Here is a 26,120-nt window from a genome sequence, read left to right as displayed (position 1 = left end):
CATTTTCTTCGCTCTTGTCGTTTATATGATCTCTGATTAAGATAATATTAATCTGTATAATTACCGGTGGTTGTCAATATATCCAAATATTAATAGATTTATTATTATTTCGGCATATTAAATTATGTAATTGTTGTAGATATTGGCAAATTGATCAGTTGTGTATTTATTCGTGATACATTATGTGATCACAATAACCAATCACAGCACAACGAATGTATATTACCTTTGGGATGAGAAACGGGTTCAATTTTGTACGTATTTAAGTTATATTAAACTTCAACCTAGCAGCTGATATTTCCTATATATCTTCTTTCATTAAGTGGATGCATAGAATATCTTCTACTGATAAATCAAAATGTTCGCTTCCCGCGTCCTCCTTGCTCCGATATGAACACTTGATTCTTTGATAATACCAAAGCGTTGCTAGGTCATTTCTTTTATCGTTTATCGTTGCTCCAACGTGTACCTACCCTAAGACAACACCTTCAAATTCTCCCTGCACAATTTGAGGAAGAAGTACACGTCTTCGGTACGGCTCATCACAACACGCCGTTCCGTCTGTACACAAAGCTGGACGCGGACACAATGAACACTTATGCCACCCCTGCAGTCAACCCCTACCAAGCTAAATTCACAAGCCCGCCACTTTCTACCCACGCTATTCGGTCATTTACGTTATGTCAATGATTGTAACTGTATGTAGGCTTAAGTGCGAAGGTTAATTACTACTACTAGTACCGGTACTATACTTCGCACGAAAACATGACGACCTTCCCTCATCCCCTTTACCAGTTAACTGCAGGCACGCGCAAGGGATAAACCCTTAGCCGAGTTGCCAATTCTTGAAGTCATTGTGATTTGCGAACGTTTTTCAAACTGTGTTCCGTGAAACCGCGATTTTCAGCGAGACTATATTATATTTGTAAATATACCTTAATTTGTAAATACTACAACAAAATTGGTGTAAAAATGAACAAACTTATTTTAAAAACACTTCATATTTATATTTTCATTAACATGTTTTGCCTAAATAAACAAAAAAATGCAGACTTCTATAATAAGTGTTAAATTCTCATGTTATTGAAGTTCCAGAATTTTATACTTAATTAAGAATGTTGTACCGGTAAAATTTTCTGAAACTGTGATCATTGAATAGTTATAGAATTTATAGTACAAAAGAGTAAAGTTAGATTTTATCAGCTTCGCCTTGGGTGATAATTTCCACGAACGCATAAAATCTGTTTACTCTAGTGTGCTATACAATATTTTATCCATTACTGGTATGTAAATTTAATTTTAAATTGTAGGGCTTTTCTTTGTACTGTGTTGTTGGCGAAGAAGTTCATATATATTCATTTTACTATTGCTAATATGTTGGTTGTCATGTAGAGTGATTTAAAAGCGTTTAATTCACTGCTGTAAGTTAGAAAACTTTTAAGCACTGCTGTGAATAATGTCATTATTTAGGTTGCTAAGGACGGTGTTGCTGTTGGCGATATCTCTTTCGCGTGCTGTTCACATACTGTTCGGCGAAGTAAATCACGTATAAAATCGTCTATCTTACCGAATTCTGTTTTAATTTGTTTATTTTCTCTTTAGTTGGTGAACCGTAATTCTTAATTCCTATGCCCATATATCCAACTCCGCCGGTTACGTCCGATGTTAAGTGATTAAGATTTATACTTATTAAACTGCCTGAACTTTCGATTACTTTATGGATAGAATTTCTAACGTTAGACACAATTTTAACACTTTGTTTTCTTAGCTACGCTCCTCTGCAAATAAGATATTCTGTTTTCTTCGACGGTGTTTTTTGTTGTTCTTGTCGTGATGGTCCTGGATCTTCAGGTGTATCAGGAGGCCTGGCTGCGGATCATCTGCTCCAACACTCATTAATCATGGCCGGAATAAATTAGACACATTGAAGCGGACAACGGTATAAAACAACACGTCGACAAAGACACTGAGAACGGGTGAAACCCAACAGGTAGAAGCAATGACTGCTATATTTGGCAATGCTGGGATCTATTGTATTTCTGCCACGCGGCTAGGGGTTGAGTAGAGGATGGGGGTTTATGAGGGATTACCAATTCCAAGAACAGAGGCCGTCATGTTTCCGAGCCAAGTATACTACTACTACTACTACTACTACTACTACTACTACTACTACTACTACTACTACTACTACTACTACTACTACTACTACTACAGACGTGGACAAATTATTAGACTAAATTAATTATATGTGCAACGAAGCTGTATTTATCGGTAGAAATAATGAACAAAAATGTATTTTGTGCGGATATAATGAACAGATAATTGAGTCTTGAGGTGACTAATATTTTGCGAACATTCCTTTATTCTTTATTAACACGTTGATTTTGTCAGGGATGCTGGAAACCAAAGTTTGACACTTTTTTCGAATATTAGCATCATTTAACCAGATATCAGACAGTGCTTAAATAATCCATTTTTTATTGTAAGCCTATTTTTTTTTTTTCACTTTCTTCTTCAGTATTAGATCACAGATTTTCAAATTCGTTCATGTCCGTTCTTCTTGCAGGCCATCGGAGAATATCTTCTGCAGTATATAATTAAAACACCAGTAGTACCAACATAGTCAGAAAAAATATACTTATAACCATTGAAAAGATATACCAGAAGATGTAAACAATCATATTTACAGCAATAGAGACTCTGTGAATTATACTGATAGTTGATATGACGAATTATATTATGTTTCCAAGAAAAAGTTTTAGTATAATAATTTGTCCACGTCTGTACTACTACTACTACTACTACTACTACTACTACTACTACTACTACTACTACTACTACTACTACTACTACTACTACTACTACTTATTAATAATAATGTCGCTGCTATTATACATAGGCATAGGCCTACTACTAATCCTTATAAAATATAAAGTTGAGTAAGAAGCAAGTAACACAATAATTTATTATTATTTGTTGTTGTTTAGTCAACTGTCCGAAGACAGGTCTGAACCTCATAAGTGATACCAACAAGGCACCATTTATGAGGCAATTAGGTCAGGATATAATGGAGTAGGGTGACCAGTTCCTTTCCTCCTCCATTGCATACATCGCTGACTAGTAACATGTTACACTAATCAGACAAACAATATGTTCTTCTTCTGACACATCGTCAAGTGAGATGTACTGCCTGATAACAGACGTAGCCTACACATCAGCCAGAACCTCAATCAGAGGAAAATTATTTCTTTTATTATTACTATTTTTAAAAGTAAAAATAAGGAAATAGGACTCTCCCAGATTGCAGAAAAAAGTACCGGCGTGGGGCGGCGCCCTGGCACGATTAGGGGAGAGTTGGGTAGTATCGGACATCGGGTAATATCGGACAGTGAGTTTCTTTCATCTACCATCAGAGGATAGTACCTGAATGACATGGTTACGTTTCTGTGATGTCGCATACAGAAACTTAACCATGTCATTCAGGTACTACCATCTGGTAGTAGATGAAAGAAACGCACTGTCCGATATTACCCGATGTCCGATACTACCCAACTCTCCCCTACACTCCTGACAGTATTCCAAATTCTACTTTTTTTTTTCTCTTTCTTTTTTTGGGGGGGTTCCCATTTACTTCTTTTGCTCCAACATGGTTGGCAACACTGAGTGGGGGCAATGTGGTGCTGAGATTGTTTTTTTCATGTTTCAGGAGGCGCAGCAGCGGCTTGTAGAAGCCGAGGACAGAGCGAGAGATGCTGTTGTGTGGCTCCTGAGGGACGTCAGGCCCGACCTGCAGGCCAGGGACCCTGCGAGGAAGACTCTGCTACACCGCGCAGCAGAACGAGGGCACATGTATGCAGTGCCGGGCCTTCTGAGCGCAGGCAGTAACGTGAATGCTACAGATTCTGGTGGGCGCACGCCCTTGTACCTGGCAGCGTCGGCAGACCACCAGGGTACGTGCGAGGCGCTGCTAGCTGCCAGGCCACAGCTGGACGTGAAGGCACGGTCATCAGGCCGTACTGCGCTGCACGTGGCTGCAGTGGAGGGACATCTTGAAGTGTGTCGACTGCTCCTGGAAGCTGGAGCGAACGCCAACGAGCCTGATTCAAAGCAGTTCACGCCACTGCACTGTGCAGCAAGTCGTGGTCACACCGAAGTGGTGCGGCTGTTGTTACGTCATGGCGCTGATCGCACATTGAGGACTCGGCCGACGACGAGATATCCGGATGGACGGACGGCCGAGGATATAGCAGCTAATGAGAATCATACACAAGTAGTGGCCATACTTCAGGTGAATCCCCCACCATAGCATTTGAATTGAATGCAATTGAATTTCGGCAAGGGGACACTACGACCCACTGCGACCTTACAAGATCTATTGTGCTAACCCTCATGCTAGGCACATTTCCAAGCCCACACTGGCTGACTATACTAAAGGCCCATTCACAATGAAAATTAAACATAACCGTAACATAAACACAGAAGTTTGCGCCCAGGCTACCAAATGGGATCATTGACAATGATTCACATAAGCATTGACATAAACATTGCCGTAAGACGTTAACATGAAAATTTGCAAACTCCAAACTTTCATGCTTATGCTTACGTGATTTGCAGACAGTACACAATCGTGGAGCGCTGAAGTATACGACAGAATATGAGGAAACTTGATTTTACCGTAACGTTTATGATATGATATATATGATATATGATATATATTTAATGTCATCAAAAAAATCATACAAGTAATGGTGCACCTTCATGTTGCTGTATACAGGTACTCACCATAACTATACTTACATTTACATACCGTTGTCAAAGCATATACATGATAGTGACGTCCTACGTATTAATCCTTTAGGTACTCTAATTAACTATAGCTTAACTATTAGAACTAGAACTTCGTTACTATTGGTATTACAATTACAGCTCTGTCAAAAAATCTGAAAGTTAGAATTTAAAAAACAGTTATATTACCGGTTGTTCTGTATGGTTGTGAAACTTGGACTCTCACTTTGAGAGAGGAACAGAGATTAAGGGTGTTTGAGAATAAGGTTCTTAGGAAAATATTTGGGGCTAAGAGGGATGAAGTTACAGGAGAATGGAGAAAGTTACACAACACAGAACTGTACGCATTGTATTCTTCACCTGACATAATTAGGAACATTAAATCCAGACGTTTGAGATGGGCAGGGCATGTAGCACGTATGGGCGAATACAGAAATGCATATAGGGTGTTAGTTCAGAGACCGGAGGGAAAAAGACCTTTGGGGAGGCCGAGACGTAGATGGGAAGGTAATATTAAAATGGATCTGAGGGAGGTGGGATATGATGGTAGAGACTGGATTAATCTTGCTCAGGATAGGGACCAATGGCGGGCTTATGTGAGGGCGGCAATGAACCTCCGGGTTTCTTAAAAGCCAGTAAGTAAGTAAGTAAGTAAGTAAGTAAGTAAGTAAGTAAGTAAGTAAGTAAGTAAGTAAGTAAGTAAGTATTACAATTACAGCTTTGTCCCTTCATCTGTAACCGCGTAATAACGGACGAATTTTCTCATTTTTTCAGTCAGTATCTGGGGCATCCTATTGACACATATTAGTCTTAACTGTTATTCGCTTTTCAAGTCGATTGTATAATACTACCACCCTAATCTTTATTACAGTTCATTCACATATTTCTAATAAGAATTTCGCGCACATTTCCACACTTTGGATTCTCTCGACCAGATCACGTCCTTCTCTAGTGTTCGCTCCATTCTACCACTCTTTCGATTATTTCATTTGTCCCCATCCCCTAGCAATATAATTATTTAATTCCACTTTTTAGCCAATTACAATTTATCACACTTTCACCAATATTGTTATTCCCTCCATCACAATTAACACATACAATGAAATTACTTTTTAATCTTCATAAAAAGATCATCTATCTTTCCCTTTTTTTTTTCTTTGTCTTGTTTAATTCCCCTATTAAGTCATTTTTCCTAAACGATATCTGTTCTAGTAAACCATCTGCTGTCGAAGGTCCCGGGTTCTGGCAGCTTCCCTCTGTTGACGCACTTGACTGCCTCCTTGAAGATTCTTGATAGATCCGTTTTCCCCTACCATCTGTAGATTTACTATGCAACGTACTCGTAGCTTGGGCATCGATCTCAAGTAACAGCTGTTTACATGTTGAACTATTCGCACTCTGCCTACATACGCTGGGTTGCTGACGTTTGCGTCTCTCCTCGTAATCTGCTGATTTCCTCGCATTCTTTCCTCCCGTGTTATTTCTCTGCTCGGTACTGAAGTCATTGCTCTGCGTTTCTTCTGATCTTCTTGTCTTTAGTATCCAGTTATTGTCTGATTCGTAACGTTCATATTCTTAAGTTAACGCTTACGTTATGTTTAATTTTCATTGTGAATGAGCCTTAAGGTTCGTTGCGTACCCAGGATTAGAGCAGGCAACACTCCTCGTTCCTAGGCCAGCCCCCTCCGTTTGTCACCAGCTGGCTTTCAGGGAATGCTATGGAATAGTCGACCATACACACACATTCTTTGTTTCTTTTCTCTGTAAAATCGTGGCGTGTTGGAACGGCATGGTTGGCGCGCAAGAAAGATCAGCGCGTGGAAAAAACTGCCATCGCCCATACACAGTACGTACACAGTATAAGAAGAATCAGTAGGGACAATTCTTGTCGGCTCCTTTGATGTTGTTGGTACTAAATTCAAGCTCAGTAAGGTCTAGTTCTCAATGAATCCAACTATGTCGCTAGTATCAAACCACTATCAAAATATTAGTAAAATATTTATTTATTTATTTATTTTATTGGTCAGTAATACGAATAATCTTGTATGTATATTATCTATCATTAATATGATGTCGCTAGGAAGTCAAAATACTTACATCCATTGTTGATGTTCATGTTCGCACTTCACAGCAACGGACGCCATGATGTATTATGTTGTACTTGGATCAATTTTACCAACATAAGCCTCAAACAGTGACTTGAACGTTAGCGTCAATTAGTGAATATTTTCATGATGATTGCATACGGAAGTAATTATTATTATGGTTATATTGCCATTCCTTTACCTCATGTCTTTAAAATTGTTAAAAGATGAATAATGAATGTTTTCATTTAATATTAAATTATGCCAGCCTGTCGTAGATGGAGATCCATCTGGTGGAGGTTCCAGATAATACACCCGGTTTCGTGACATGCGCACTCAGAATTTGTTCCCACGAAATGGCTTAGGTGTCCTTACTGTATGTTCTCTATACTGTGGTACGTAAATAAGTCACCAAGGGATTTTTCACGTAATAGCGCGGCACGTTCCACTTCCGAGAGAAAGATCGTGAGTGTATGGTCAAAAACTTGTCATTTGGCGTATCATTTGGAATGGCACATTGTCATGTAGAAATTTTCAACTTGATTCTTTCTTTCGAAGACTCCATTATGTTGCATGTGCTTGTAGAGTTGAAGCAATTGTGTTGAAATTTAACGATATGAATGAGAGGAAAGAAAAAAACATGTAATTGCCTGTGCTGTTATAGGAACTTCATTTAACAGAAATATAAAAAAACGACGTTATGATAGAAGACCTGGCTAGCTAAAAGAGATAGATATTGTCACATGTCTCTGTTGAGAGAACTAAGAGATGATAATCTGGAGGATCTTAAGAATTACTGCCCACACCTGTGGAGTAACGGCTAGCACGTCTGGCCGCGAAACCAGGTGGCCCGGGTTCGAATCCCGGTCGGGGCAAGTTACCTGGTTGAGATTTTTTCCGGGGTTTTCCCTCAACCCAATATGAACAATTGCTGGGTAACTTTCGGTGCTGGACCCCGGAATCATTTCACCGGTATTATCACCTTAATCTCATTCAGACGCTAAATAACCTAAGCTGTTGATAAAGCGTCGTAAAATAACCTAGTAAAAAATTAAGAATTACTTAAGGATGGGTGGAAAAACCTTCGACAAATTTCTTAATTTAATGCTACCTCATCTTGCGAAACAAGACACTGCAATGAGACGAAGTATACTTGCGGAAGAAAGGCTTATTGCTACTCTCCGTTTCCTCGCCACTGGACGTAGTTACGAAGATCTTAACAATAATAGATGAAAATACCACAGGTGTGTACCTATTAATCATCACTCGAAGCACCACTCTTTTTAAACTTCTCGCATTTTTTAAGCTCTTTCTTGAAAGAGCCCCTCATCGACTGAATTTCCTTCACAATACACAATACACCCTATCAACTTAGGGTCCACTTTACGATACAACTCCACAACAGCATCAAATACTGCATTCTTCAGATTTTTGTAAAAAAAATAAATAATAATAATAATAATAATAATAATAATAATAATAATAATAATAATAATAATAATAATTTTATTTTCCCTGGCAGAGTTAAGGCCATCAGGCCTTTTCTTCCACTCAACCAGGATCAAATCACATACAGAAAAATACATATCGGTATACAAATATTAACTTAAAAATAATAAACATAATAAAGTAAAAAAGAGAGATTGAATACATATACACAATCAGTATTAACTTTAAAATAATAATAATAATAATAATAATAATAATAATAATAATAATAATGATAATATGTATATATATATATATATATATATATATATATATATATATTACAGAGGTGTGAAAATTATTAGAATAATCTTAATTTTAAAGGTTTTTTAATAGTTCCTTCACAAATATTCATTGAATTGATGAATATTGGTATATAATATTACTATACTGATGTAGGATATATTTACTACTAACAATGCCGGAAAGCATCGTTGTACATTGGTATTTTTCTTATTTTACAATTGTTATGGGAATCCAGAAATTTTATATTATGTTGGCGGAATTGGAAACATCAAAAATTAATTAAGAAATGCTTTAAACAAATTGTTCTTTGCGTTTACATTGTTGTGAAGGTTCAAAAGAACGTATACATCTGTTTTGTGCATATAATAATTTTTTATGTTTCCAATTCCGTCAACATAATATAATAATTTCTGAATTCCCATACCAATTGTAAAATAAGAAAAATACCAATGTACAACAATGCTTTCCGGCATTGTTAGTAGTAAATATATCCTACATCAGTATAGTAATATATACCAATATTTATCAATTCAATTAATATTTGTGAAGGAACTATTAAAAAACCTTTAAAATTAAGATTATTCTAATAATTTTCACACCTCTGTATATAATAAAAAAAAGACTGAATACATAATCACAAACAGGAAAATACATTCTAGTATACTATTAACTAAAAAAAATAAAAGAATTAATACATATGAATATAATCTCACAACTAAAGGAATAGTACAATTAGTATGATCAGCACAGCACGTGTTACATTGAGACAATGACAATTACCTAGATATTAGTGTTAATGGAAAAATAAAGTAATGTCTGTGTATAATAATAATAATAATAATAATAATAATAATAATAATAATACATAATCCTTTGATTTCACCTTTCACAGAGCCAGCTCTATAAATCTCAATAAATTCCGTCAAAAAATTATCACTTGGCATGATGAATGTCGGGCATCACTTTTTTAACTTTAACACACATAAATATGAACAACATTTAGCACGTGGCGTGTGGCTACTTAGTTAGCGTCAACTGGTGTGCACTGGTGCAGTGTTGCCATACCTACTGATTTAGCAGGAGATTTCCTGTTTTTCCATGGACTCTACTGCTCTACTGATTTTTTCGTCAAAAGTCCGAATTTCTCCTGCCTTTTGGGCATGCTAAAGTCACCAGTGGTACTATGCTCGGATTTTCAATACTGCACAACTACACAAACACACACACACACACTCTCTCTCTCTCTCTCTCTCTCTCTCTCTCTCTCTCTCTCTCTCTCTCAGTATACAGAGTGGAAAGTAACCACTGCACCAAAATGAAACTAGTAATAGATCATGAGGAGAGACTTGAAAAATCTAAATAAGTTTTTTTATCTAGCATTCACCATTTTAGACGAAATCGTTGTGTTTCTATGAAACACTTGGCAACATCACGGCTATTGCAATAACTCTGACAAGTACGACCTGCACTCCTTACCTTCCCCTCCTCCTCGGCTGTACTCAGTCAGTGACACGCGGCGGTCCGCTGCGCTGAAAGATTTATTTGAACGATTTTCGCAATTATTCAATTTAATTTATGACTAAACGGTTTAATTTGTAAAAAAAAAAAACAATGAATACCGTACATTAATGTTAAGATTATTTTTACGTATCTACTTGTATAGCAATCATTTCTTCCAGGTCGTTACCGCAATAGAGCACTGTAAACATTGGACAAAGACTATTTTTTTCCTCCTTAAAGGTGCTTCATCGAAGGAAAATTATATTAGAAGTTTTGATATATATGTATATCGTCGGTTTCTTGGTAAAAGTGACCAAGTCACATTCCAAGGCTTCCAAGCATTATGAAAATTTAAGACATAATTTTATATTAAAAACTAATAATATAGCACATTTACCTTCAAAATAACTTATTACTAGACTTCGTGGAATTGCCACGAGAATCGTAAGGTTTACTATGCACGCAGTATAGACTGTATGAGAAGGGGGCGTGGAAAGGATAAAGTATGCCTCTAATGTAAACATGAAATATAATGAATGATCATTGAAGTAGGAAATGTCTAAACATATAAATACACAATTATTTTATAGTGAGATATATTAACTCTTAAAATTTAATGTAATGTACTCACATCATCCTTGAATATGTGCATTGCAGATAAGAGTTACGTACATTTTGAGCGACTGCAAAGTGAACCTCCTCCGATGGTCACTCAAACAGTTTTTATATTGGGAAAATGTATGTTCAACATCACACGATGTAATAGGTGCATATTTGAACAACGGAAAGTCACTACTTTTTAGTACACCAACTTCAGACGTCTTGTCGCGACCTGATGGTACATCATTTATAATACGAAGTTGTGAATAGGCAGCATTTTTAGCAATAATGTTTCTCAACTTACATTTCACTTTTTCTGAAATTAGTGAATCGTTATTTTGGATAACGGTTTGTGATACTTTATACACTATATTAAAGGCTTCTAAGAGTTGTATTTTAGACGATTCTAACAGGGTGATGCTTTTGGACACGATTTTAAAAGTAGAATCGATGAACAGAATATCTTCCAATATCTGTTCAGAAGGCAATTATTTTACAGCTGCAACAGCGGAATTGTCTGTGCTATCCAAGGCATAAATTACCTCCATTATTTTGCCGTAATATTCTGCATAATAATTAACATCATCCAACCACGTTTTCCAACGAGTCAAGACTGGCTGCGGGGGTAAGGGTATTCCAGGGGCAATTGTTTGGAATAGCAACACTCTCATTGTAGCATGTTTGATTGAATTCTTGTCTGCACTGAACAAATGTTAAGCTTTGACTATTCCAACCACAGTAATGCAAAAACATGTGCTTACATAGGTATACATTAGCTGTAGCTGCTCTATCTATTTGGACCGGTCACATCTCTAAACACGAACTGCTTATACTACGAGACCGGGAGGTCGCTTACCTCTTCTATACTACCGTACGTCGGCAATCTGATTGCATGCTGCGTGTGGCAATTCAACGAAGTCTACTTATTACTAATATCTAAATGAAGTACAGTTATCTTTGGATGGATCATTAAACCTTTCAATGCCTTTTCCCAACAATTTTGCATTTTGGACTTGGTCATTTTTACCAAGAAACCGACTATATATATATATATATATATATATATATATATATATATATATATATATATATATATATATATATAATATATAACATGTATAATCACCTCTTAAATTTTGGTGTATCTGTCCTCTTCCACCCGTAAGGGGAAAAATGGGTTTGGAAATGCATGCAGAAATACAAAGCATTTGAAAAGATCAGACACTTTATGACAAAAAATAATCAGATTTTACGAGTGATTTTACAAAAATAAACACTATGGCGAGAGAAAATATTAAACACTCAGGCGAGAGAAGCAGAAGTGAGACCAATCTATTTTTGTAGTAGAACGTAATTTGTTAATCAATATTATGGAGCATTTACCAGCACTAATTAAATCTGTGTATCCAGATTCAGAAATTGCGACAAAGGTAACTTGTGGGCATACAAAAACTACAGCTATTGTCCAAAATATAACGGGAGTGGAAAACACAGAAAGATAATGCAAATTGCCGATGAATCCACAGACAAAATTTCTACCAAACATATATTGTGTATTGCTGCATGTGTTGATGGACTTAGTTACATAAATTGACTAGAGATGGCTATAGTTACATTAGCAAAATTGTTCATTTAAGTGGTGGGGATGTATTGTGTAGTAATACAACAGTATCGCCTTTTTATAGTATACATTGTTTTGTAATTAATATAACAGAATGAGGAAATTAATCGTTATTTGATCTACTGTTATCTCCTGTTTTTTTTTTTCCATGATTTTTTTCCTGATTTTCGTGAGTAGGTCGCGGCAACACTGCACTGGTGTCGTGCAGTGTTCGAACATGAGAGAGGATATCAAGATACTACGAACTTCTTCCTACTCCTTAGGCATCCAGCAGTACGTGGAAGTGAAGTATGTAAACTAAGATAACCGAGTCTGTTGAAAACCGATCAGAAGCCATATATTCAGTTCAAGTTTTCCGAGTCCCTGCAGAACCGAAACTCGCTTTGCATTTGTTCCATCTTCCCCCTTCCTTACATTATGTCCAGTGCCTTTCTCCTTAGTACTTCCTCTCCTTGCACCTTCATGTTTCAGCTGCATACGGATGTCAGGCACATATCTTGCGAAGATACACACAGTAATGAGTAGCCTATACAGGGTGCTCTAAAATTCCCCTTACAAACTTCTAGGACTTGTTAAGGAGACTGAGTAAATAATATTTTGAATTGGAACCCATGTCCGGAAACGTACCGTTTCCATGCTACAGCCGTTTGAAAACATGTTTTTAACGCGACCACTTTTACAAGTAATTTATTTTATTACGAGGCGTGACCCAGTACATCACTTGTTTTACAATTCAACTCATTAATAACCAAAGAAACAAAATGGAAACTGAATCATTTGTCACAAACACTTTTGTTTACAGTTCAACTTAAACTGTTTTTGTCCCTTTCAAATGATTGGTTAACACTCAATTGCACTACAAATGCGGTTCGATGTGGTGACCACCAACTTCGTTGCACGCATTGTACCTACGAATGATGTTTTGGTAAACGCGCTCTATCACACCTGGTGTATCTGCAATCTTTCCTGCAGCAACCACAACTCGTGCCACCAGATCTTCTGCTGTCTCTGCAGTAGTCTCATAAACCAAACTCTTCATACGACCCCAGAGGAAAAAGTCCAATGGAGTCAAATCCGGTGATCGTGGAGGCCATGCAATTGGACCACCTCGGCCTATCCATCTTTGTTCGAATTGTCGGTCCAGATGTTCCCGAACAGCAAGTGAAAAGTGAGGAGGTGCGCCGTCATGCTGAACCGAGAGGTAGGATAAATGTCAATTGACATCACATGATCTGATGTACGCACCCCTCATCATGTAACGCTGCAGGCGGACGAATCGCGAAGCTATTACTTGTTGAGACACGTGACGTACGTTCAGGCAGTGCTTGCTTTCAAACGGCTGTAGCACGGAAACGGTACGTTTCCGGACATGGGTTCCAGTTCAAAATATTATCTACTCAGTCCCCTTAACAAGTCCTAGAAGTTTGTAAGGGGAATTTTAGATCACCCTGTAGGTATTTTTTCTTATTATTAATATTACTAAATATTCACAAAAATATATAGTCTATATATAAATAAATCAAACAAAATGTATTTAAAAAACGCAAATGTTCATACTACCAACTAGACTAGACGGCAGTTCGGAAGGCGGTCGGCTGCTATATGCGCCGTAACATTTCTGGCATGTGACGTCACAAGCTTGTACAGTAGAACCAATCGGAATCAGTCTGTAACAAGCACTTCCCAAGTTCGTTTGATCATGTGTGAGTGTTTCATTACACTGAATAAGTAAAACTAACATTTACTGTGTGTGTAAGGTAAATAAATGGAAGAAGAGACTGTAAAAAGACAAGTATTGCACAGGCAGGCGCGAAAAATAGTGTTTAAGGTGTATATTTATTTTTAAAATGTTGACGAGGAGAACGCTCCCGGCCATCTTGATGCTGGCTGCAACGTTGCCAACACGCAAGAAACGACTGTAGAAGCATGTGGTGTGGGATTGAGAACAGTGCAAAGAATATTGTTAGTAAAGGAAAGAGTTTTTGTTTGGTGTCATGCTTACAGTAATCAACGGCTAAGGTCATTATTATGTTTTGATAATTTAAATTATCTCCTGCGCTATTTGTATTGCACGTGCTCGTGAAGTACGATGTGACAATGTTGTACGCTGCCTTGCTCTCTCTATCTGTTTCTCTCGACGCAAACGCTAGCAGACGATCGCCTTCCGAATTGCCGTCGACTCTAGTATTGTGCAATGTTCAAACATAAGAGAGGGAACCAAAACATTACAAACTTCGTCTTATTTCATATGAAATAGTGTTCTGCAATGTTTGAACATGAAAGCGGCAACCATGATTTTACAAACTTCGTCTTATTTCATATGACAAACTAATCACAAGATCCGTGCTAAAATCCTTAAGTGATTAAAACATGAAGGGGTGGGAGTGGAGAACAGCGAATTTTTTTTATAACACGGTGGAACAAACACGACAGCGCGAACATAGGCGAATATCTAACTTCACCATACTCGACAAACTTGAACAGAATCTCACGCTTGTAATGCACGACACTAGTTTAAAGTATGAAGGGATGGAAGAGGACAGCGGATATTTTCGTAATATTGGTGAACAAACATGAAAGACCTCCTTCTGCAGAGCGAACATCAGCTAATATCGAACTTCGCCACACTCGACAAAACGAACCGCACATAGTGTCTGTCCTGAACGACGATAATGTGTAGTATGAAAATTAAATACCGGAAATTTATTTTATTTTAACAGGTTGGATAGTATGTTATAATTATGTACGAGGGAGAGTCAAAAAGTAACCTTAATAATTGTTTTATTAATTGAATATGTATAATAAAACTACAAACATTTTATCACTTTTAACATACAGTAGTATAAAGGAACACTTGCATTGAACGTAGTTGGGACTATATTGAAAAGTGATAAAGTGTTTGTAGTCTTATTGTACATATTCAGTTAATAAAACAATTTATTAAGGTTACTATTTGACTCTCCCTCGTATAATATTATGAAAATGAAAATATTTGAATCGGTTATTGTTGAAAGGAACTAAGTCCACTTTTTAAAGTTTTGAGATAATCGAAAAATACTGTTTTGTGGATAATTTATCGAAGATTAAACCAACATATATTGTACACATATTTTTTATGTGTACAATATATGTTGGCTTAATCTTCGATAGATTATCCACAAAACAGTATTTTTCGATTATATCAAAACTTTAAAAAGTTGACTTAGTTCCTTTCAACAATAGCTGATTCATTTATTTAACAAGTTGGATATTATTTATTTCAATTTATTGACGTAGTGTATAGTATGAAAATTAAATCTGTTCTATTTGAGCCGTTCAGAGCAAAAGTGGTGTAAGTCAAAATTAATATGGCCTTCTTGCTATCCACTGACTACTAATAGTTAAAATAAATTTAATATTAATTGCTACTTTGCGCTATATTTTACAGAATGTTTACTTTAACCCTCATTACCCATTTTTGACTTGCCACTCCTGCTCTCAACGGCATATTTATTAACAGGTAGGGTACTCTAAGTTTATTATGTGCAATATGAAAATGAAATAATCTTATTTATTCTCAGATTGAGTTTTGCAAGCTGCAACGAATTATATGTATTATAAAAATGAAATCATTTATGTTTATCCACTTCTACAATTTATTTTATGTGTACATGTTATAATACTTTCATCATTCGTATAGTCACACATCTATTGTTACAGAGGAACTATGATTTATTTAAATATTACGTGAAGAATGTAATAATATCTATTTTCTTTCAGTAATTTATATAGTAAAAACTGTCATGAGCTTTTGAAGCAGAATGTGATTTACCTATATGTACGTAGGCTATAGTTCTGTGGCTCTTTAATGATAACTTTGTAATAAAATTACCTATCCTTTCATCTTAATAAAATTTCACAACATTAATTTGTTCTAAAATCCACACGCAGCTAAAAGCGTGAAGGAATGGGAGGAGAGAGTAGGAGAGGCCAGCGAGCTTGAAGGGGCAAATTCGAGCGAGCTGATCTAAGACATCCTGCCTAGGACTTGCGTTACAGAATGCTCGCTGGTTCGAGTCCTCATGGGGGAAGAGATTTTCCCATGAAATTTCGGCTAGTGTATGGGATCGGTGCCCACCCAGCATCGTGATGCACTTGAGGAGCTACAATAGGTAGCGAAAATCCGGTTTCGCAAACCAGCTATAACGGTTGGGGGGGATCATCGTGCTAACCACACGATACCTCCATTCTGGTTGGATGATCGTCCAGTTCTATTTCGGCATGTGAACGTGAGGCCAGCGGCCGACTGGTCGGTCTTGGCCCTTCATGGGCTGTAGCGCCACGGATTTACATTTTTTCACTTTTTTTCAAATGCACTAGTCAAGGTTACAAAATATTAAAGTATTTACTATTTGGTCAGGGGGCTCACTGTATGGAAGAAATTCGGACGCACATTGCGCTCTGACATTGATATTTTAACCCGAGATGATAATATATGTAACATAAAGATAAAAGTGTTTCCTGTAATGTTTCCCCCCCTCCCCCCGGTACCTTAGAATTATCACGTCCTTTTTAGTCTTCCAACTTTCCAATTTTTTCATTAAATTAGGATTAAATTTTATCTTTTTCGAAATTCCTTAACGCAGGTTGGCAGCATTGGCCAACGAGTTGTGACAGGGTGATAGAGGTTGAGCTAGATATTTTTAAATTTGTCGTCTGTTTTGAAATTTAATTAGCGTTTTATTTAATTTCTCTTTATCGCATTGGTTAATAGGTAGCGATATTGTTAGAGTGCAGAAATAATTTATGATATCGTTTTGTTTTTAATATTTTGCTGTTCTTCGCGTCTTCCTAACTTTCAGGTAACTATTATTAAGGTAAAAACTTATTTGATATTAGCATTAACAATTGTTGCCATTTTCAACAGAACATTTCGTGGAATAATAACAATGAAGTGTTTCGAATAATGTGTAATAATAAATTGTGCATTGTAGTGGTAAGAAGGAAACTGTCTGGGTAAATAAGGTTATGTTAGTTTTCTGCGTATAATTGGTGAATCATTGCATTTAACATGTGTGTTAAGGAAACTGCAGAAGAACAAGATATTTGGGTTTTTGCGGCGATGCAGTTGATCGTATATGCAAGACATAATAAAAACCTGTCAGAGATTCGTATATGCAAGGTGTATGAGCGGAGTATGAAGGGAACTACCTGAGCGCTAGTTTAGCCGACATTTGCATAGCTAATACGTAGGGCGGAGTTGAGTTCGGGCGCGGGTTCGATTCCCGCTTGGGCTGATTACCTGGTTGGGTTTTTTCCCGAGGTTTTCCCCAACCGTAAGGCAAATGTCAGGTAATCTATGGCGAATCGGCCTCATCTCGCCAGATACCATCTCGCGATCACCAATCCCATCGACGCTAAATAACCTCGTAGTTGATACAGCGTCGTTAAATAACCAAGTAAAAAAAATCTACGTAGGGATGGGACGATATAGGCTACAGTCGACCATGGACGATACCGCTTTTGTCGATACTCGATACCGATACCAAAACTTTGAAACCGACACTCGATAGTTGTAGAAAACAACATCTTTGTAAATTTTCCAGTCGATACACAATGTACTACATGCTGTTGAATAGTTAGACATGAACTACACACTACAGACGTGGACAAATTATTAACAAAATTGACGATTTTTATGATAATTCTGTTTACAAAATTTTACTTTTCAATTTAGACTACAGTTGACAATTTTGCATATTTCTATCATTATAGTAGACAGAAATATTAAAAAATGTCAACTGTAGTTTAAACTGAAGAGCCGAATTTTGTAAAAATATATAATAAAAATCTTTAATTTTGCTAAAAATTTGTAAATATGCAAAAATGTCAACTGCAGTCAAAATTGAAGAGTCACATTTTGTAAAAATATAAAATAAAAATCTTCAGTTTTGCTAATAATTTGGAAATATCCAAAATGTGAACTGTAGTCCAAATTGAAGAGTCAAATTTGGTAAAAATATATAGTAAAAACTTCAGTTTTGCTAATAATTTGTAATATGCAAAAATATCAAATGTAGTCCAAATTGAAGAGTCAAATTTTCTAAAACATATACAATAGGCCTACAAATCTTCAATTTTGCTAATAATTTGAAAATACGCAAAAATGTCAGCTGTAGTCTGAATTGAAGAATCATATTTTGTAAAAATATATAATAAAAATCTTCAATTTTGCTAATAATTTGTCCACGTCTGTATAGTATTGACAGTAACATTACAACCTGCTAAAAGAAATCTCGAAGCTGAGAGGGAAGGCTTAGGCAAAATATCTTTTGTAGTGAATAGCACCCTTTTTCTTCGTCTCCCAAGGACTGTTAATGTACGTATAGGTAGGTTGTACGTCTCCTCACACCATCGTTTTCACCCCCCTCCTTTCATATCACTGCTTTTATTTTATAACTAGTTATACTAATCTACGGTTTATTCTTATTTTATATTTACGATATTGCTTATTATAGTTATTTATAACTTAAGCTGTTTTGACAAGTTGACAGATATAAGCTGAAAGGTCGATGCTCTTCCCACACCACCAGTTTTTGTTATTCACTATTGAGTAATTGAAGCGACTGATAATAGGAAAAGGGTAGAGGCGACACATGCATTGTATTGGACAGAGAACAGGTATATTTCTGTTTTTTAGTTACTAATTGAGGGAACTGTGCGTGCCAGGTACAATGATTTTTGCCTTTTGGAGAGAGGATCTTAACATCATCACTACGTGCTGAAATTCTTGGATTTAGGATTGAATATTATTTGAAATGCAGAAATTGAAAGTATCGAAAAGGTATCGAGAACTTATTCCGATGTATTAGACATGCTGCGATACTACTGAGTATCGTAGATATTGAGGTATCGCGAGTATCGATATCCGTCTACTACGAATGGTATAGTATAGCAATGGTCATCAGCACAGAGCACCCTCGTCTCTTACCTGCGCATAAGACATTGCACTGGCATGTATCTGTGGCTGGCGGGTATGTTTTCTATCTCTTCCTTCTGCACGACAGATCATATTACGTTGCACTCGTTACACTTCAACCATTTCAGCGAGTGCTGACGACCACTGGTATATAGTATTAAACACTTGGGTTTACTTTCTGATACCCAATACTTTCCAGAGAGTAACCTAGATTTATTCATGCCCTGTATGCAGTAACCTGATCTCCCTAGTTTGGATAGGATCCTGCTTACAGAAGGATAGCCTGATCACTTGAAGTATCTGAGTCTGCTGATACATGGGTCTTAGGTGAAAGCCTCTGTCTAAACATTAAACTTGGTAGCTGCTGTATGTATTTCGATGCTGTATACCAGGCCATCAATTGTAGCTTCCTTTAACCCAGAATTTATTGTTTTTATTACAGAGATATAATGGATGAACTGGCAAAACTCAGACAGGAACTAGAAGCTGAGCGTGAGATGAGGCGCCAGCTGGAAGCAGTAAGTGTGAACTGTTGCCATGGTTACAGTAGCCAGCTGGAGGCAAATGAAGATCAGTTTATTGATGAATATAAAACATAGCCTAATACACACACTATTTGACATAACTCTTCATCACATGAACGCACCCACACAACAGGCAGCGAAGTTGAGATAGCGCCGAGATCTAGTAGGCTCTGAGGATGGTGTCGAATAGCACCGAAACAGCTGTAAGCCACACATGCTTACATAATTAACACGAGTAAGATCGCCATTTAATCAATTCTTTATAAGTGTTTTCTCCACCTCTAGTTGCTACTGTACAGCATACACAATGGGCAATGAGCACTGTGTCACTTCCCCCCGACTTCATAATACAAACTAAAAATTATTAGTTGAAAATATTGTAAGAATGGCGTTAAAATGTACTTAAACATGCAATTGTCAAACACCTGTGTTACTGTATTTTATAGTCACTTACATATTTTATTGTCCTGTGTGTACAGCTTAGTGGGTGCAGGTAAAAGAGATAATAACTACCGCTCTGTCACTGATGGACTCGGTTCAAGTAGAAGGGGAAGGAAATGCCTTCGCATCCTCTTAACTTGTATGAAATGTCGTTTAGTGTAATATGTAGCTAGTTGGTGATGTATGCAATGGAGGGGGAAAGAAACTGATCACCTTACTCAATTATCTCCAGGCTTAGTTACCTCATAAGTGACGTCTTATTAGTGTCACTTATGAGGTTCAAATCTGTCTTCAGACAGTTGACTAAACAAGAAACAAGTTCAGTAAAGCTGGAAACGTGTTTAATTTATCTTAAGTTTGTAAAAAGATTAAAATATGACATGTCATAGAAATCCCAAGACTTCGTAATAATTAGAGACAAGATTTTCATGCACTATCAAATCGTAAAATATGCATGCATCCATGCACTATCAAATGGCCAAATATGCACAATAAAGAAAAAAAAAACACTGAAAATATGCACTATCAAAATTGAAACTTACATTTTATTTTCGAATGGCACAATGTACTACTCACAGTCTTTCCAAATTTCTAAGATATTCTTTTCCCTTGATCCACTGCGCCACAAGATCTCTTCTAGAATATTTAATCGGGGGGCATTACAACACTTCACAGATCACCACAGTACACAAATACAGTAGCTAATTCACGAAACACCTGTACATGTTGCATGTTAGTACTATTGTCGCCAAACTACAAAGTATGGGAGGGAGCAGAAGAGGCATCCTTCTAATAATAATTTTAGCCTCAGGGTAAGACTTGTATAGAACAGGAGTGTGGAATTCCAGTATGACTATACCATGAGAGGATTAGCTGGTAAGGTTCAAAGTCCTCAGGTAGAAACCCTGCAAACTGTTAGCATTTCACTTATATTTTTCAGTACATATACTCAAATATTGTAAGCTCAGAAATACAAAATCCAGTATCATGTGATTTAATATAAAATATGCATTGAAACTATAAAAATGGACGTAATATTATGCAACATAAATATAAAAAAATGCATTATTAAACTTGAAATCTAAAAAACATGCATTATGCATGAATTTACCATTAAAAGACCAAAACATGCAAATATGCACGGAAAAAGTAGCCTAAACATATTTCGAATCACTAAGCCATGAAACTGATATTTACAAAGTTTGAGAACTGTAGCAAGCTTATATAAAAACATGCATTTGCATGGAAATCCTGTCTAATAATAGTACATTATGCAATGAGCCTATAATGATAGTAATTAAGAAGCGAGTATAGATGTTTATGAAACGAGCGCAAGCGAATTTCATAATTTTCATACGAGCTTCTTAATTACCATTATAGGCGAGTTTCATACGACTTTTTATGCTCGACCATATTTCTAACTTGAAGTAAATTCAGATGTATACATTTTATTTGTATCTGACAAGATCGGAAGTGACCTTGTTCTAGGTCGTGAATTGTGAGATGTGCGCAGACGCGAAAGTATTGATTTTTTCCGAGGAACAATAATATCATTGACCTTGTGTAATCCCGTTAAACTTGGTATAACCTTGATTATTGAATTCGACATTGAAAAACGAGATGACAAATTGAATTTATTTGAATATTATTTACAATTAACGCTAATTATTATAGTAACAGAACATAACGTTCTGCGACAGTATTGGATTTCCTGCCTCCGTGACTTTTTGCTAATTCTCTTTCGATTGCATATCCGAGAATAATCGATACTTGCAGTTTTATAACGGTACAAAGCTGACTTGTTATTGGCTGAACACCTGTAAGCTGAGTTGTCATTGGCTGAAAACACCTGTACTTTAATGAGTAGGTGTACTTTAATGACATGCATTAAAGGACTGCTACCAGGTGTATAATTACTACATTTCGGCATGGTCGAGCATAAACATAGATAGGTATAATATTTCTCTCAAAGTTACTGCTTCTGTTACTAATGCTACTTCTGCTGACATTGCTAAATATTGCTGCCTTGTGCCCCATCAGCTAGTCTGCTTCACACAGCTTAATGGAACTGTCACCTAGCCGACTGAGCTTCCTCTGATCTGTGTTGCAGGATTGCAGAGCTTCAGCTGTGAGACTCCTTCGTGTATTTGAGGCCGACCTGGAGAAGACAGACAGTGCTGGAATGACTCAGCTACACCGGGCAGCAGAGCGTGGTGACACGCACACAGTGCAGGTGCTCCTGGACGCAGGCAGCCAAATAAATGCTACGAGTCGTGATGGCCGCACACCCTTGCACTTGGCAGCAAAGGAAGGCCGCCAGGATGCATGCAGGGCGCTGCTGGCTGCCGGGGCACTGCTGGATATGAAGACGCAACGATCGGGCTTTGCTGCAATCCATGAGGCGGCATACTGGGGGCACCATGAAGTGTGTCAGCTGCTGCTGGCAGCCGGGGCATGGGTCAATGAACCTGATGCAAGCGAATGGACTCCACTGCACCATGCAGTGTCTATGGGCCGCGGCCCAGTGGTGCAGGTGTTGTTGCTACATGGCGCTCAGCGGGCAGCGAGGAATAGGGATGGACAGACAGCCCTGGAAGTGGCGCTTGAGTACGGGCACACAGCACTGGTACCCATTTTGCAGTCTTGAGCAGGTGCAGTGCTGCAAACACGACAGAAGTATCATTACTATTCTTGTGAAGAATCTTCCATTAGGAACGAACTGAACTCGAGTTACCAGTGAAAGGGAACTGCATTATCACCAGGGAAAGGAAGTTCATGCCCTAAAAACGTGAAGAATATGTATGCATTTATGCAGTAAAAATAGATAAATATGCTACAAAATATGCATTATCAGTCTGAGATTATTTTAACAGGTATAGGTAACTTACGTTTAGTCTATGGATTTTGAAGTGCTTGCTTCATTGCTGAATGCTCCATTTATGCTGTTACAGTTCACAACTAACCAGTGACGTACAGTCCGCATTTCACGAGAAGATCCGAGCAAGGAATGCGAGTTTTTCCCCCACTCTTGTAACCTATCCCCGACATGGTACTGGCCGACCATTGACTGAGCCTTGTTCGAACTGGCCGGCCAATGACATCACTCCCATCCACCTGCTTCTTCAAGAACGCTGAGTTACTGGCGTACTCTCTCCTCTTACCCCACAAGGACCATATTCTCCTCGTAGGGATCATCTCGTGAAATTTGGACAATATGTTTTCTGTTGTAATTCTTCGCCTGTTGTCTCCCAGCATAGCTTCGTAGCGCAAAAAAATTCGTTCTTCGTCACAAGAAGTAAGAGGGGCTTGCACAAAAGCTGTGAGCTGTTCTGTAGAAAATTTTGTTGGTTTTTGGGGCGTTGTTCCTTCGAGAATATCTTGAATTTCTTTAAGTTGATAATAGCCAGAGTTTTTGGAAAGAATATTTGCTGTTTTCTCGTTCACTTTATCTCCTACATTTCCTGGAACTGATGTTAAACTGGATATTGTTCTATCGAAATCTGCTAAAGACTGCAGTAAAGGAATACCAATTGCTAACTTGAGAGGCTCCCTATGAGGGCGTCATCGTTACGTTCAAAATTCATAAACATAAATTAGTCGTGTTTACGAGGTTACACACTTTTAAAAATGAGGGAAAGACAAATAAACATACATACTATGCAGTTTCCCTGCATAAATGTTAAAATATGATGCTTTTGTAAATAAAGGCAAAATATGCACTTTTATGCACAATAAAAGTAATATCGGTATCATTGTATTAAAAAATTTGTGATTCATGTAAATAATCTTCCAGCATATTCACACAATGATAGAGAACAAATATGCAAATGCATGAACTTCCTTTCCCTAATTATCACATGCGGGGCTGTGGAGTCCAGTCATGTTCCTAATAGAACAGAAGTGTATTATTAGGGGTGTGATTTTATAGTGATTAATTTACCCTCATTTCCGTGATTAAAATGGTTTGATTTCGGTAAATATTTCTTAAAGAAAGACACTTTCGTGCATATTTTGCACCCTAAAGAAACAAAAATAATAAAATAACATTTTTTAAAATTATTATTGAAACAATATATATATATATATATATATATATATATATATATATATATCTCCCTCCCTCCCCCTCCCTCCATCTCCCTCCCTCCCTCTCACTCCCCCCTCTCTCCCTCTCTGCTTACGAATTTTGGATCGTAAATAAGTTTTTCACTACTTACATTACATGCTCATCAATTTTATGCTTTCAGGTGTATTTAATGTTTATTTTTATCATCATTTATGTTGTTAGTTATTCTGTTCACTTCCAGTCCTTTTGTTGTGGCTGAAGATTTTACTTATTCATGAGTTTCTCTAGCTGATGCTAGCTTTGAAGAATTCGAAAAATCGAAAGAGAATTGGGAGGACAAATTTAAAAGGTAGGCAAAACGCGTCCTTGCAAGGGATTGGGGGCTGTACAAAACTAAATATGTGAGCTCCAAGCCTGTTGGCCACTAGTCTCACTCCGGATTACGCTGCTCCCCTGAAGGAGCTCTAGAAAATTTTGAAGGGGAAGCCGAAATTGGACGTAACCTCTTAGGTACCACATACGCGAGGGGGACTGAGATTTGATCAAGTGATCATGGAACGGGGCGAGGAGGAGTTGGCTGGTGTTTGCCGTTAGGATGGCAAGACGCCGTCATCTGTTGTTCGATGACAAAGCATGTGAAGGCCGTCGGAAGAAGCGCCGTGAAAACTAAATCTGCAATTTGAGAGGTCCCTGTCCTTTCAATTTGCGACTAATTGAATGACCTCGTATATTTAATAGACAATTTATAGGATCTGAACTAGGGCAACGTCGTTTATAATAAGAGGGGAATATATAGCTTTGTAGAAATTCGGCCTGCTAGGTTATCAGCATATACAACGATTTATATATGCTTTTTGTCAGGGGCGGAGGCAGGATTTTTTTTCGGGGAGGGATTTGAGGAGATAGTAAAAATGGAGTAATGAGAAATAAGTTTATATACTCACAATTTGTTTCCGAGTCTCAAACATTTACAAGTTGGCCTGAGTAGCGTAGTCGGTATAGCCTTCTGTGCTCAAAGTTGCGGGTTCTACCCCAACCCAGCTCGATGGCATTTAAATGTGTTTAAATACGACAGGCCTCATATCAGTCGATTTACTGGCATGTAAAAGAAGTCCTGAGGGAAAAATTCCTGCACACTGGCGACGTTGATGTAACCTCGGCAATTGCGAGCATTGTTAAATAAACCATAATTTTTTAATTTTAACATTTACAATGACTGCAATACAAAAACAATGACAGAATGGCATTTACAGAAGAAGGCGACGAGGCTTCTTAGACATTTCATCCAGTACTTCATGAGCTTTTACTTCTACATTTTTATGTATATACATCAAGGCCAGTCCATTTAATCTGTCTGCTCCCATCGTGCTCCTCAAGTAAGTCTTCAAATACCGCAATGTTGAGAACGACCGTTCTGGTGTTGCTGTAGTTACAGGCAATGTGCAGAAAAGTTTCAGCGCCTTGCGAGTGCAGGGAAAAATAATTTCATTGCACCTGTTCAAAGATGATATAAAATCAGTAGGTATTAGGTGAAGATTTTTCTGATCAAGGAAATTTCTTCTCCACATCTTGAATTCATTGAAGAAAGACTCTGGTGATGCATCAACATCATTGGGCCACTGATTTACTATAGCCTCAACAGCAGTTTCTAAATCTTCATCTGATGCTCGCACTATGTTTTAGGCAGAAAAGTTTGTATGGACTTTAGGATTCCCTTATGACTTAAAAACCTGTCCTTGAGCTGACTAATGAAATAGTCTAAGAAGAGAAGGAAAATTAAAAGCCTAAAATACTCTTCATGACTCTC

The 26,120-nt window shown here is 37.3% G+C and overlaps 1 protein-coding gene and 1 long non-coding RNA gene across 4 annotated transcripts in view; one reads left to right on the top strand and one right to left on the bottom strand.

The window, feature by feature from the left end:
- The window catches only part of LOC138691705 (CARD- and ANK-domain containing inflammasome adapter protein-like), a 35,485-nt gene extending 12,988 nt beyond the window's left edge, over positions 1 to 22,497 (top strand). For 2 of the 3 annotated variants that reach the window (XM_069813981.1, XM_069814000.1), the window contains one exon: positions 3,707 to 8,553. In XM_069813981.1, the coding sequence (XP_069670082.1) occupies positions 3,707 to 4,306 (600 nt within the window). In that variant the 3' untranslated portion in view covers positions 4,307 to 8,553. Of the gene's footprint in view, positions 1 to 3,706; positions 8,554 to 19,724; positions 19,801 to 22,357 lie in introns of those variants that run through there. The other variant, XM_069813989.1, reaches the window with a different exon arrangement.
- Positions 1 to 26,120, bottom strand: part of LOC138691732 (uncharacterized) — a 209,704-nt gene that overhangs the window by 107,149 nt on the left and 76,435 nt on the right. The gene's annotated exons all lie outside the window — the stretch shown is intronic.

The sequence above is a fragment of the Periplaneta americana genome, chromosome 2 (genome assembly GCF_040183065.1).
Source record: "Periplaneta americana isolate PAMFEO1 chromosome 2, P.americana_PAMFEO1_priV1, whole genome shotgun sequence".
Lineage (NCBI taxonomy): Eukaryota > Metazoa > Arthropoda > Insecta > Blattodea > Blattidae > Periplaneta > Periplaneta americana.
Note: the sequence above shows the minus strand (reverse complement) of the source record. Positions and strands in the feature narration are given on the sequence as shown.